Here is a 13,290-nt window from a genome sequence, read left to right on the forward strand (position 1 = left end):
CTCCACAGACTGCATTTATCTCCTTCTCAATGGCCAGAAATATCAGGCTGAAATTCTGAACACAAGTTTGAGACTCTTACCAATGCTGATTCATGAATTCTTTCTGTGTGATGGTGAAGGTACAGAGTTTATTACAAAGAGAATCTTCATCCTGTCAAGAAGACAGTTGTTTTAGAAAGGTGTTATAACTGCAGCTACAGTAAAGGTACATGGTACAGAACGCATTCCTCTGACACTAAATGCACATTTTAAGAATAGCAAGTTTTAGCACCACCTAGCTAAAAGAAGGCAGCTGGTATCAAACCACATGGAAGGGGGAAATGGCAACATTTTATAGCAACTCAAAGGAGTGAATCAAGAAAAAGAAAACAGTAACAAAAATAATATATTGGATTGACAAATTTTAAAGAATGCCTTAATAACAGCTTTTTTCCCCCCACCCAACAGCACTTAAAAGCCTTACGTAAGTTGCTTGTTGATATAAAAGCTAGTAATTTCACAAACAAGCCAGTAGGAACAAACCCATTTTACTCCATTGCCTTCTTTTTGGTTTTTTTTTTTTAAAAAAAAAACCTTTTAACTTTTGTTGACAACACAAGGTCAACAGATCTAGGCATGAATGACAGAGATTCTCTTCCAGATCTGACAACTAGGGTTCTTCACTCAGTCTCACATTAGGAATAAACAACAACAAAATCTTAATTTATAACCTGAGTAATTCTGATTTGGAAGCGCAAAATAAATCTTCATCTCATTTGCAGCCTTAACTGTGGCTATTGCCTACCGAATCTTCAGCTTGAGAGTCCTCCTCCTCCACTGCCAACTCTTCCACCCAGTCCGAATCCACCTCAATTGCCCGTTCCTCTCCATCAACAGAAAGATGACTTGGTCCTTGGCCACTGGTCTGGCTCAGTGCATTAGTGACGTCGGCCAGGTAAGAGACAATATGGCATGTACACTCCAGGATAGTCACATGCTATAAAGCAGGGATGAATGAAAATGAGAGGCAACTTAGATCCCATAATAGCTGCTATAAGGCAAGAAAACAGAACAGTCCCCCTGACCAAATGCTTTAAAACTCCCACCATGCAACCAAAACAGGACACCTGGTACAGCTCATGCTTGAGATTTATTCCTGCAAGCTAAGTAATAGTCACATGCCTTACCTTCCCTTGCATGACATTTGCATTCATTTTTTCTACCACATTCTTCTGAGACAGGTATTTCTTGCTGTAACACAAAACAGGGGAGAACATCATCATACTTCCCAAAGACTGTCAGTTGTAAACTCAGTTCTCACCAATAGCTTCAAGCATTCAGTTTGCTTTAGATTAGCAAGAGGAAACTTATAAATGCAGTAATTAAATCATCAAGAGTGGAAAAGACAAAGAAACCACATGGTGGTTCTTAAGAAAGGGGACACCGATCAGCCTCTCTGAGAGACCTCATATTCCAAACAAACAACAAACTAAAAAATAAGCGTGTGACAGTAAACATGAACTTCTGTCCCCAAATTACCAGGAAAAAAAAAAAGTCAGTCTAAGTGGTGCAAATGAACAAACAGCAGCATACAGCTCACTCTTACCATCTGCCTAGCCAGTCAACAGCAGCACCATGAAGCTGGAGGTGTCCCGCACCTTGTCCTGCGCTAGCCAAAGTTGCCATCACGACCATCAGTTCAGGAAAGCCTGTGCCATCACCATTGGCCAACATTTCTGTTGCCATTGGTATCAGAGTACTCAGCAGAACAGTGCACACGCCTTCTCCAACTTGGCTAATCAAAAAGAAGAAAGTTTCAGACAGGGTATGTCACCCACCGAAATACAGCTAAGCCCCACACTGGAAGAGCACTGACACAGCAATGCTTTCAGGGCAAACAGCCATGCCCGGCAAACAGAAAGCTGACAACATGAAGCCATCAGCAACTTGCAAGTAATTTGCACATCCAGAGAACAAAAGAAATGAACAGCACACAAAAGAAATGACAAAGGTTGTACTTTACCTGTTTTCCCGAACAATGTAAGTTGTCAAGAGTTGCAGCAGTTGCCTGTTCTCTTGAACAACATCCAGTTGATCCGAATCTTTGGGTGGGGACATGGTCATCCTGGTTAACCAGGCCTGGAGACGGACAGGCTCCACACAAGCCAGCTGAGCCAAAGAGCCACAAAGTCGCAACAGGCTGGGGTTGGGACTCTTCTCAGCTAGTGGCGAAAATTACTAGTGAGTGACAGATGCTATGCTGAACATGTTTGAAGATGCTTTTCATTAAAACTGTGAAGCTGTCACTCCGCTTCCTTTCACAGCTTTTCTTTCAAGCATCTTCCTATCGCAGTCTAATACAAGAACAGTATTAAAGTGGAAAAGGCAGGACAGAAGAGATGCAACAACCACTTACTTAGCTGGAAGAGCTTGGTGAAGAATTTCAGCACCTTGTTACAGAACTTCGCTGAGAGGTTTTCATTGGCTGTCGCCATCATGATCTGGACCAGTTCTCCACTACATGAAGGGGGGAAATTAAGTCAGCTTTGTAAAAGACAACCCATTCCTTGTTTTCATTCACACTTAGTTGTACCTGCCCTCACATTTAAGATAGGTAATAGTTCGTGTAACATTGCTCAGCACAGCAACCAAGCCACAGAAATTGCTTTCAGACAAAAAGCAAACTCTTAACTCAGACTAAAACCTGTAAATCTCAGGAGCTCCTGAGTAGCATATCAGTATTCTCCACATACCAAGTCACAAAAGGGCTTGTATCAGTTTCCAAACAAAAAAATCAAGATTTTCTTGCCTATTTTTCCCTTCCGTCTTAACAAAGCACAACAGCCAGCCACCAGACTGCTTCAATTTTGAACTGCTGAACAATAGAGAGCAAACCCAGACAATGGTCGGCTTTGTAATAAGAGAAAAACTTTCACCCAGTTCACCCTCATAACTCTTCAGAACACTGTCATTCCATGCTATTTCCATCACAATTTGTCTTCGTAATTCTAAGTCAGGCCAACACCCCACCTCCACCCTTAAAATTATCAACCTATTGCCCCAAGGAAGCACTGAGAGAACTTGGGAGTTTGCAACAGCATCTCTCAAAAGCCTCCTTATAATGCCTTTGACCAAACAATCCTCTTGCAAGATTCCCCGCTGATGATCACGATGAGAACTCGCTGAATATTTTATTTGGAGTGACAAAGGCCTAGGTCCTCTCCCACACAGAAAGTCTTTTCACGCTCTCCTGCGCTGCTTGAAGGGTATCCTATCCTTACATGGTTCTGTATTTTCTTGCACAATGGCATTAACATCACTTAGGTGTTGACAGTGACAAGCTAAGAGAAAAAGGAAGAAAAAGAAAGTCCTTAGGCTACAACTTTCAGGATGACTTCACCTTTCTGAAAAGAATTCCTCCATGGCTTTTCGGGCCTGGCTGCTCTCCAGCTGTTTCTCCAGATGCTGCAAACATTCCTCCAAGATGGACTCATCCAGGCCACTGAGGATCAAAAGACGCATATTAAACAAGAAAATAAGAGCAATTTCACCAATTCTGAGAGCTAAGAAGTGATCCATTTTGCTAATACAATTCTAATACATTTTCCACTAGCTGAAATCAGCTCCCTTTCCAAGAGACAGGAGAAAAATAATTGATGAATAAACATACATAAACAGCAACAAATCCACCAAATGTTCAGAAAAAAAAAGCGGCACATGATGCTGTAGGCAAGTTACACAGCCAGAAACCTAGAATAAACTAGACCTTTCAGACTCCTTACATTACAAATTCCTGTAAACGGCTGCTCTTTTTACACTTTAAGTCTCTTTTAGTGTTACTCCTCCCCATTTTCTCCTGTGCTCATCCCCACTCCACAACGCACCCTGCAAGTAAAATCCAATTACGTTTACATTCTCTACCAGAAGGCGTAGTAGATCTCCCTCTGAATACCTTCCATCCAGAGAGGATCAGTGTTAAAAAGATGCAACATCATCATGCCTAATGGTTTTATGTTTCAGATGGGTAAAATCAACATCTGCGAATCAAGCTTATTCTCTCCATACACACAGAGAGTAAGGGGTGGGAAGCTCAAATCTGGCTAGTTTGCTATGATAAAGCAGGGATTAGCTATCCTTATAAACGTCAAGAACAGAGACAAAGGCATATAAAGCAAGTTAGGTCGGCATCTTCAGCTTTGATTTTGTGCTTGTATTTACATAATTTTCTATTTGCTTAAATAAAAAACTATCTAAATATATACATGCTCCATCCAGAGTTACAAGAGGTGATTAAAATTCACACTGCCTGAACGGCAGTGCTGAGAATTCTGGTAACGTGAATAAAATATATTGTATTTTTAGTCTGCAAGTATAGAAGTCTTCAACAGATAAAAATAAGCTGATTTTTCACCCTTCTGCTGTGCTGTTCAAGAAATGACACTGATGTTTAAACATACTGTAGTAATTCTTTGCATACAGCTTTGTTGGAAGAGAACTACGAGCCACACAGGCTGTTACCTGTTTGGATCAGAGTGATGGGCCAGTATGTTATAGCATCCTGTGATCAATTTCTCATAAACACGTGCCAGGAATTCATCTGATTCTGCAGGGCCCAAGATCCTTTCTAGGGAGTTGCTGCTTATCTCTGACACACTCTCTGTGCTGGTCTCCAAAAGGAGGGGCAATAGGGAATGAATCACCTGTGGTGGGTTCAAATCATCTGACCAGCTTGAAAAGAAAAGAAAACAAGTTAATTCTCTGTATGACGTATCGGAGACCACCCGTACTGGATAAAGTCACACAACTAAGGCACAAGTCTGGATGGAAGTCCGTGATAAAAACCCTTTTTAGAAAGCCAGGATAAATACACTGACCCAGCCATTTTTCCCCTCAGAAAAATGGTCCTCATTTGGAAAACTCTACACCTCTTACTTTTGCATATATACAGCTACAACATTTTTCTAGACAGTCATGCTACCACGTAGTATGGCTTTTAGATTTGTCTGCAGTGTCAACAACTATTTTTTTGTTTCAGAATATCTTAAGAGTAAGTCCCTGGGGAAAAAAATAACTCTTTCATTTCACTTTTTCCTTATGCTTTGAAAACATCACACGAGAATGATAACAAAACAGGAATTAATTAACCAGATCCATATTGCCTCAGTTTATATCTCCGTTTCTTCAAGTCCCTATTTAACAAAAAGGACTAAAGGTTTCTCTCAGGGAGTCTGACTTTTAGAGATACCAGATCAAGACAGAAAGGCTATTTATCATTCATTTGGAATTTAGAACTGTAAACTGAAAGTAACTCCATTAAAGGCTTAGTGAACTGGCGCTGTATTTTGAACTAAGTGTTGAACCCAAACAGTCTGATAAAGACAGACATTCAGAAGAGCAGACAGATCTATACAGCAAGAATGTAATATACAAAATATCACTTACACAATGAGATCCCCAGTGAGTCTGACCAGGGAGAGAAGGGTGTGTTTTAGGGAGGCTGCGAGAGGTAGACTTTGGCTGCAGAGAGTACCGAGGTGGGCGGCCTGAACTGCACTGATGTAGCTTTCTGCAGGGATCGTGTCATTTGCAAAGGCATTGCGCTAAGGATTCAGACACATGCACAAAAATCAGAACCATTTATCTTTAACAGAAAGACACACTGCCTGCCATTCCCAGCAATTTATGGAGTTAAGATTGGATCAGATCAATCTACGAGGCTGGACTCACCCATGAGCCAATGTTTGGAAACTCGTTTGTATGAATGTTGTTCCATGATTCACATAAAGTCTGCACAGCTGATGGCAAGTTCTGAACAAGTGTTGGACCTGCAATTAATACAGAATCCTAAGTCACCAAGTAATTTCATGGGTCCTATTGAAAACCAACATGCTCCTACAACACTTTTTAAAACTTTTTTTTTTGCCAAACACGGCAAAAATACTAATTTGCAGCAGCCTTCAACATAACAACATTTCATAATTCCCCTTACTATGCCATGCCACCAGAGCCCCAACATGGTTATAAAGCATTTCAATAAGCCAGATAAGCCCACAAGATAATTACTCTTTCAAGGTCTGCCCAACTTCTACATTTGTTAGGATACTAAAAGGAAAAGACTTCCCAGTTTGCTGTTGACAGGATAATGCGCTCATTTGAACAAAGTGGTCGAGAACACATTAGCCAGCGTACAGCTTTGAAACTGAACATTGGCAGCATTGTAGAAAGCTTCACCTACAGAGAGAAAGAAATCTGAACTATCCAGTGCCCTCACCTAGGGTATTAGACTTGCAACGACTGGATCCAATGGCCAGGACAGCAGCATAACCTCGTAGCTTCTCTTCAGAGGGTTTATTCTCAGTGGAGCCCTCTTCAGAGAGGCTCCGCAGCAAGTAAGATCTGCATTCAGGATGGAAAGGATTTATTTCAGGAAATAGCTCTGCGTTTCAGAACTAAATGTGTCAATATAGTGACAGATAAGAAAGCAAACTTCTGAAGTTCTGCCCTATACTTCCTGTTATACCACTAAGGGAGTTCTGGGCTTTTATCTCCTCTAAGCTACTTACCAGGAAAAGCACCCACTCAGAAGAAAAAGCTGATTTACTTTCACTTTTTTCTACATAGGTTCTAACGAGAGTTTAGAAGACTTCAGACACTTAATGTAAGAATTAAACCCCTTCTCCTTCTTGATGGTCTGACAGTCTCAATATTACCTCAGTCAAATAACCTTAAGTAGTACTATCCTATGGACTGGTAAGAGGAGGTTTCATCTTTGGAGGAAAAGCTGGTTTTGCAAGCTTGCAAGAAAGCCTTGATAGATCAGACAAGGACGCTACTTAGAAACAACAATTTCACATTCATGGCTTGAGAAGATACTTTAAATTCTTCTTTTAAAACAATCAACACTCTAGAGGATGTAAGTTAGAGTAATTACACTGGACTATAAAAAAAAAGCAAAGCACCTACCTCTAAGAAAACAACAAACAACACGCAAAGAAAGCCCTGTGCACAGAGGAAAATTGTATTCCTACTAGTAACCCTAAGGACTGTACCTGGTAAACGTAGCGTAAGTGTCAATAAGCTGCAGCGTAGCAGGCAGGAGGTTCTTGGTTATCTCAGAAGACTTGTGTGGATCAGTTTCTGCAGCTAGCTTGGAAAAGTGCTCATCTAGAGAAACTTGAATCTTGGAAATTGCAGCATCAAGGGTGTAAATGGATTGTAAACTGGGAACTTCATGCAGTTGGAGAATAGTTGTGCAATCAACACCACAGAAAGAAGATATCTTAAAATACAAAGGGATGGAACAGTAAGTGCAAATCATTCCACACAAATAGAAGCTCCGTATGCACAATTACATTCACACCACCTTACCTGTCGAGCGAAGTATTCCTCTGCTATTTCCACATCATACTTCACTGAGCTGCACTTGCTGGAGGCCAATTCAATGAGAGAAGCAGCATGGTCAGCTTTCATGCCCTGCTTGGTTAGGTGATCCTACAGATGCCAAAAAAAGACCTGTCACACTTTAGAAGTGCTCTATAATTAACTGCTCTGCCAATTACCAGGCTAGAACACTTTAGAAAACATGGATACAGGTTCTCATTTCTCACCACCATGCCCAAACAACAAATTCCACCTCCAGTCAGCATGGAAGAACAAGTGACTTGACATTCTTACTATCAACAATGTTACAAAACACCCCTATAAAGGTGAGGCTGTACCTTGATCCACGTGACATAAGACGCAATTCTCAGACGGGAAGACCAGCGCAATGTGTGCAAAATATCACATTCACTCATCTCTGGTGTGTTCGTAGCCAATTGATTCATGTAGTTTTTGGATGGAGGCAAAATCCCTAGTATCCGCCACAGTATCAAGAAGTAGTACTGAAGTGCACAGGCTTCCTAAACAAAAGTACAGTTGGACAAATGAGTAAAGAGAGCTTGTAGTTTCAATCATTACAGCTACTGAAATTCTCTCATCAGAGACTCTAGACTCCTGTAGATGTGCCAAGTAAGATGTCATATTATACAACAAATTATGCAACAAAAAGGAGTGAGTAAGGAAAAAGGAAAGATTATACAATTTTTTTCTGCTTCATCATATTCTAGCCAGACCTCCTGGAATTACCAGGGACATACAGCAAGTCTAGAACATGTTATGAATTAAAAACCTCATATGAGATGTACTGCCACCATAAACACTACCATTAGCTATGGGATTTTTAAGCTCCCCATTACTCCAACCACTGTCCAGAATACTTTGGTTAAACACTTTGCTTGAAAATACTAAGTTTGAGAACTTGTTATTCCTCAACACAGACATTACAGCTACATAGTCTTACCAGTGCAGTGACATTTTTGTTCTCTTTCCTCCTGAGTGTATCAAACTGTGACCCAGCTGCAAGTAACGAAGTCAGGGCTGTGTAAAGCTCATCATACTTCATGGTCCTAGAGAAAAGGACCTCACAAACCTGCAAGGGAGGACAAGTCAGGATCGTTGCTTTGCAAATTGCACAGCTCTGCATTTTTATCCAGTCAAGCTCTTAAGTATTCAGAATACCAACAGACCAAAACTATGCAAAATAAAACTTCAGGAAGTTAGTTCTGTTGGGTATTTCTCTCCCCAGTCAAGAGTACCAATGAACAAGTTGTAAGGGAGCATGCACAAAGCAAGCCCATAACCTTGATGACAACAAATTTAGTCAGGAAACAAAACCCAGGAAGAACATGGAGCAAAACGATGAGAAAGCAACTCTAACGCCATGTGTCTTTGTCCCAGATGTTTCCACAGCACTGAAAAATATGTATGGATATGATAGGGCTCTCTGTCACAGCATACATATTTGAATCACAAGCCTTACTACAAGCAGTCCAACACATCTTCATAGACTTTGCGTACTGACTTCCCTGACACACAATTAGGTACAAAAAGGAATCCCATATTATCTTTTTCAGCCACTATTCTTATCTCCACTTGGTGAAGTATTCCTGCTCTACCTGCTTCATCAAGTCTTTCCTTCTTGTCTATTTTCCCTGGCACTTGTCAAATCAACATGGCCCTCAAGGCTTACAGAAAGGTCTTTAAAACAGAAATTCCGATACCGTGCTATCTAGACGGTTCAGATCATCTTCAGAAGCTTCTAGAGATAGGATGCAGTAGAACCTCGGCTGGGGAATTGTGTCTGGAACATGACGACAAAAAATAATGTTCAAAGTGACAGTTTTAATTAGGCAGTATTGTGTTATCCTCTCTCCTCCACTCCCACAACCTTTCACATTTTAAGACTAATATCAGATTCTACTAAGCTAGCTCCACGACACATTATATGTGCTTTTAACCTATGGTATAAGCAGCCAAGGTTTTCCTACTCGTACAATCCTGGCATAATAAATACACACTTATTTTGAATTACTTGTAGCATATTCCTAGATGACAATAGTTTTGTTTAATAAAACTTTTCTTGCATTACACGCACTTTTATCTGTCTATTGCAACTATGCCCATTAAAAGTCGGAAAAGCTACCCACACCAGGGCACAAGCAGGCCTCTCATTTGCAAATCTTGGAATAAAAAAACCCTTATATTTTCTGTCTTACCTGATGAACAGTGTTTAGTCCAGTTTTCTTCCACTTCTTTAAACCCATGATAAAGTGGGACAGACGTTCGTCTGCTACTGTCCTGGGATCCACTCACCAAGCCAATGGGTGGAGTCAGCAAATTATATTGCACCTAAGTTAAAAAAAAAAAAAAAAAAACAAAACAACCCACCCACGTCATCCTTGTCAATAAGGGGTAGGGGCGGGGAAAATACCACCACCAACAGAAAGAGAACCATAAAATACAAACAACCCTGTTACTAAAACACAGTCATTCCCAGCTTCTGAGGGAAGCCCTGGACCCTATCTGATGGTTTTTCCTGGACCCTATCTGATGGAGTGTACAGTTTACATCAATGGTCAAGCTTCCAACAACTGAAAAAGACAGGCACAAAACACTAGCACCCCATTAATGAGAATAGTGCCAAAAACCTCAACAGTGAAAAGCTAAAGCAAGGACACGGCGTACAAGGTATTTGCCTAACTACCCAAATACTCAAGATTTTGAAAGATAAGGCATTCATCCTGTCCTTAACAGGATTTAATAGGACAGTAGTTACACCAGGAATTTACACTCAAACTGAACCTGCTGCTAGGCATCAGCAACTGTAGTTAATCATGCATTATAACTCCAAAGGCTGGTAACAACATCAAAACCGATTTACTCGCAAAAGTCACAGACACCAGAACACACCAAATGATTGCTGGGTGACCAATTAAATATCCAGAACACAATCTCAAAGTCTTACCTGTTCAAATAGGTACACGGGAGCCTTGGAATACTGATGGAGCAGGTAGTCAAACACCAAGAGTAGACGTGCCACGATAAGCGGCACAGAACATTGCTGGGTATCCATGTTCACTGTCAGCTCCACAATTGTCTGGATACAGAGCATCATGATAGATCTGCGGCCCCTCTCAGAGAAATTGTGAAAAATAAGCAGCAACAACTGGAGATGTTCAACATTCAGATCTTCTGTGTCACTGGGAAGAGTCCCCTGCAAGGCATTTTGCTTCAGTGTGCCCACAAACCTGATGATACGAGAGGAAGTTTATAAAGTTTACTTTTCTCTCTGCTTAGATCCCCCTTTAAAATCTCTTTCACTAGAGGTTAGAGAAACATTTTCATAATTATATTTTTCTGCTTATTCTTCTAATACTGGCAATTTCACAAATTTATTCACTACATTATGTATTGGAATGAGACTATGCAAACAGTAAAACCTACGTAAATTCAATTGGCAGCAAATACACATTTGATGGAAAACATGAACAATCATTCAAAGGCAGAAAGAGAGATGCAAACTTGTTCCCACAGGAAAGGCTGTCCACTACAGCTTTAAGTCAGCTAAACCCTATCAGAGACTTTCACATTCAGGTAATGGCACAGAGCAGAAAAATCTTGGCACCATCACAACAGAACCTACCAGAAACCTGCTGAAATAAGACATTTGCCTTCCCTTTTTAAAACCAGCATTGCTGTAAGTAATTCAGCCTCCATCCACTTGAATCCCGATTCTAGGTTTCATTTCCTATGCTCTAGGTGAAGGACTCCAGTAACACAGAAGACTGCCACTCTGCTCCTCCAAGGACCACATACCATCACCGCTCACACACACACACTTTTTACACTGGTCCCACAGAATTTTCACTTGATAGAAAATCAGAGAGGTAAGAGATGACTGACTTCCAGCTTAACACAAAATTATCTCACCTCTCCCAAACTTTAAGGCATTCTGGAACGTCAGGATCTCCCTGGGCAGTGGCTTTATGCTGCCAAATCAGGAGAAGTCGCGAGAGCACTGACAAACTTTGAGGATGGATGTAGAGAGGCCACGGACCTTCAGAAAAAGGGGCAACTCCCAGCTGCTGAAGAAGCGTGTTCTGGAACAAAACAGAGACTGGTTGAAAAGAGGCAAGTCCTGTCTGATGCTTTAATTAAAAGCATGATTTGAACATATAGATGACAATAAACAATAGGGCACTCAGAGCTTGTAAGGGTTCTTACAGCAGTATCTCTCCTTTCTCAAATACACAGCATAGCTACTGAGGGACGCTTACGCTGTCACTTTGCCACCTAAAACACAACAAACTTTCAACTTCAACACCAATGCAGAAAAAAATGGCATTAATGAGCTCTACTCATTTACTGCAATATCACAGCAGGAGAGATTATGCTCCTATGTTCAGTATCTAAGAATTTGGAAGACGACCCCTTTGACTGATCACAGTAATGCTTGCTTCTTTTCAAATATAGTAAAAAGGCAGTTTTCTGAAAAATCCAATAGCTTTAAAAAAACACAAAAAACCCAGAGTATCTTAAATACAGTAGCAAACAGTCAGTGAAAAGTATAGGGATTGAATTCACTGACTGGTAAGCAGATTTATAACCTCTACTTACAGTGTTAGTCAGGTCAGCCCATGACCTAGCAAAGAAACCTAGAGGCTACAAAGTTACTACATGAAAGCAAAAGGATTAATTTTATTCTCTCCTGAGAGAATTTCAAGGCCTTTTGGCATCAGTGCTGACAGCAAAGGAAATCTGCAGGAATGCCTCTTGATAAAAGCATGGATAGAGGCAACTCTCCAAAACAAAATATACAAACTCTCTTCCTTTTCAGCTTTCATCACCTTCAAAGTTCAGTGGATTAATTTGAACTCTAGATGTTAAGTTTACACTCTGCGGGATGTTTTGTACTGGATGACTGCAAAGCTAATCCAACTCCTTGGATCCAAAATATTCCAAGCTCTGTTTGCAAAAGAATATACTCTAGGGTGAAATGGAATCATCAACACACTACTCTAGGTGTAGACAGTCTGTGTAGAGACATTAACAGACACCAACACTTCTTCATTTTATTTATACAGTCAACCACAGACTTACCTGCAAGGTAGGGGACTGAAGATCTGAGGTGACCAGGGAATGGTTGAAGTGATACAGTGCAGCAGCAAACTCCTCATCTGACGTGCCTGTAAGACAGGGATCAAGCCATTTTCTACTGCTGCCCTCCTATATTTAAGATTTCTACATGGAGCTAAGAAAACATACACTTATAAACCCTACAGTCTGTGTTCTCTAACAGAGAGGTCCTGCTCACTCACCCTTAAGCCCGTCCTTATCCACTTCTTTGATGATGCTAGCCAGTGTAGCCATGTGCTGCTCCGAAAGAGACACACTCAGGTAGTTGCGAATGAAGTTATTCCTGGAGTTCAGCATAGAAGAAGTGATAAAGTTCAAAATGTTTGAAGCTAGGCTCAAAAACTGAAAAGAAAAGAGAAACGCACTATAGAAGCAACAAAAGCAGAGGAACTGTAAGACAACATTAAACAAAAACTAAACCACCAGCAAAGTAAGTCAAGTCCCCTAACTCCACGCCTAGCAGTGGGGTACAGGTTGATCCCTCGCAATCCAGCTCACTGCACTCTGTGTTCTGTATCAGGACCAATTTTACAATTCTCTGAAAAGGTCGCAAGTCTCTAATCTCTCGACTGCAGTATTGATTTTTGTCTTTACCCAACGGAGTTGGAGCTAAAAGCATTCTATCAGCAAGTCATTTCACTTATAGTTCTGCCCTCATTTTCCCTCTCCCTCTGTAACCCAAATAGATATTATCCTCAGTCTTTGCTTCCCTGGCATTAACAAATACTGTGATATTCCACCTGACAGAAGAGTAGAGAAAATGTCTTTCCTCAAAGACTTCTTTCTTCAAAGCCA

At 40.8% G+C, this 13,290-nt stretch overlaps 1 protein-coding gene across 1 annotated transcript in view; it reads right to left on the bottom strand.

Annotated features, from left to right (window-relative positions):
* The window catches only part of UBR4 (ubiquitin protein ligase E3 component n-recognin 4), a 78,922-nt gene that overhangs the window by 53,774 nt on the left and 11,858 nt on the right, over nucleotides 1–13,290 (bottom strand). The window contains exons 17-37 of the mRNA XM_059829843.1: nucleotides 12,678–12,837; nucleotides 12,460–12,545; nucleotides 11,290–11,459; nucleotides 10,325–10,607; nucleotides 9,576–9,708; nucleotides 9,081–9,160; nucleotides 8,321–8,449; nucleotides 7,698–7,880; nucleotides 7,348–7,470; nucleotides 7,029–7,258; nucleotides 6,251–6,375; nucleotides 5,707–5,804; nucleotides 5,422–5,579; nucleotides 4,498–4,707; nucleotides 3,380–3,481; nucleotides 2,396–2,496; nucleotides 2,003–2,201; nucleotides 1,586–1,774; nucleotides 1,167–1,230; nucleotides 785–976; nucleotides 81–151 (exon numbers count right to left, since the gene is read on the bottom strand). Coding sequence (XP_059685826.1) covers nucleotides 81–151; nucleotides 785–976; nucleotides 1,167–1,230; nucleotides 1,586–1,774; nucleotides 2,003–2,201; nucleotides 2,396–2,496; nucleotides 3,380–3,481; nucleotides 4,498–4,707; nucleotides 5,422–5,579; nucleotides 5,707–5,804; nucleotides 6,251–6,375; nucleotides 7,029–7,258; nucleotides 7,348–7,470; nucleotides 7,698–7,880; nucleotides 8,321–8,449; nucleotides 9,081–9,160; nucleotides 9,576–9,708; nucleotides 10,325–10,607; nucleotides 11,290–11,459; nucleotides 12,460–12,545; nucleotides 12,678–12,837 — 3,086 coding nt within the window. The remainder of the gene's footprint in view (nucleotides 1–80; nucleotides 152–784; nucleotides 977–1,166; nucleotides 1,231–1,585; nucleotides 1,775–2,002; nucleotides 2,202–2,395; nucleotides 2,497–3,379; nucleotides 3,482–4,497; nucleotides 4,708–5,421; nucleotides 5,580–5,706; nucleotides 5,805–6,250; nucleotides 6,376–7,028; nucleotides 7,259–7,347; nucleotides 7,471–7,697; nucleotides 7,881–8,320; nucleotides 8,450–9,080; nucleotides 9,161–9,575; nucleotides 9,709–10,324; nucleotides 10,608–11,289; nucleotides 11,460–12,459; nucleotides 12,546–12,677; nucleotides 12,838–13,290) is intronic.

Source organism: Gavia stellata, chromosome 27, assembly GCF_030936135.1.
Source record: "Gavia stellata isolate bGavSte3 chromosome 27, bGavSte3.hap2, whole genome shotgun sequence".
NCBI classification, from domain to species: domain Eukaryota; kingdom Metazoa; phylum Chordata; class Aves; order Gaviiformes; family Gaviidae; genus Gavia; species Gavia stellata.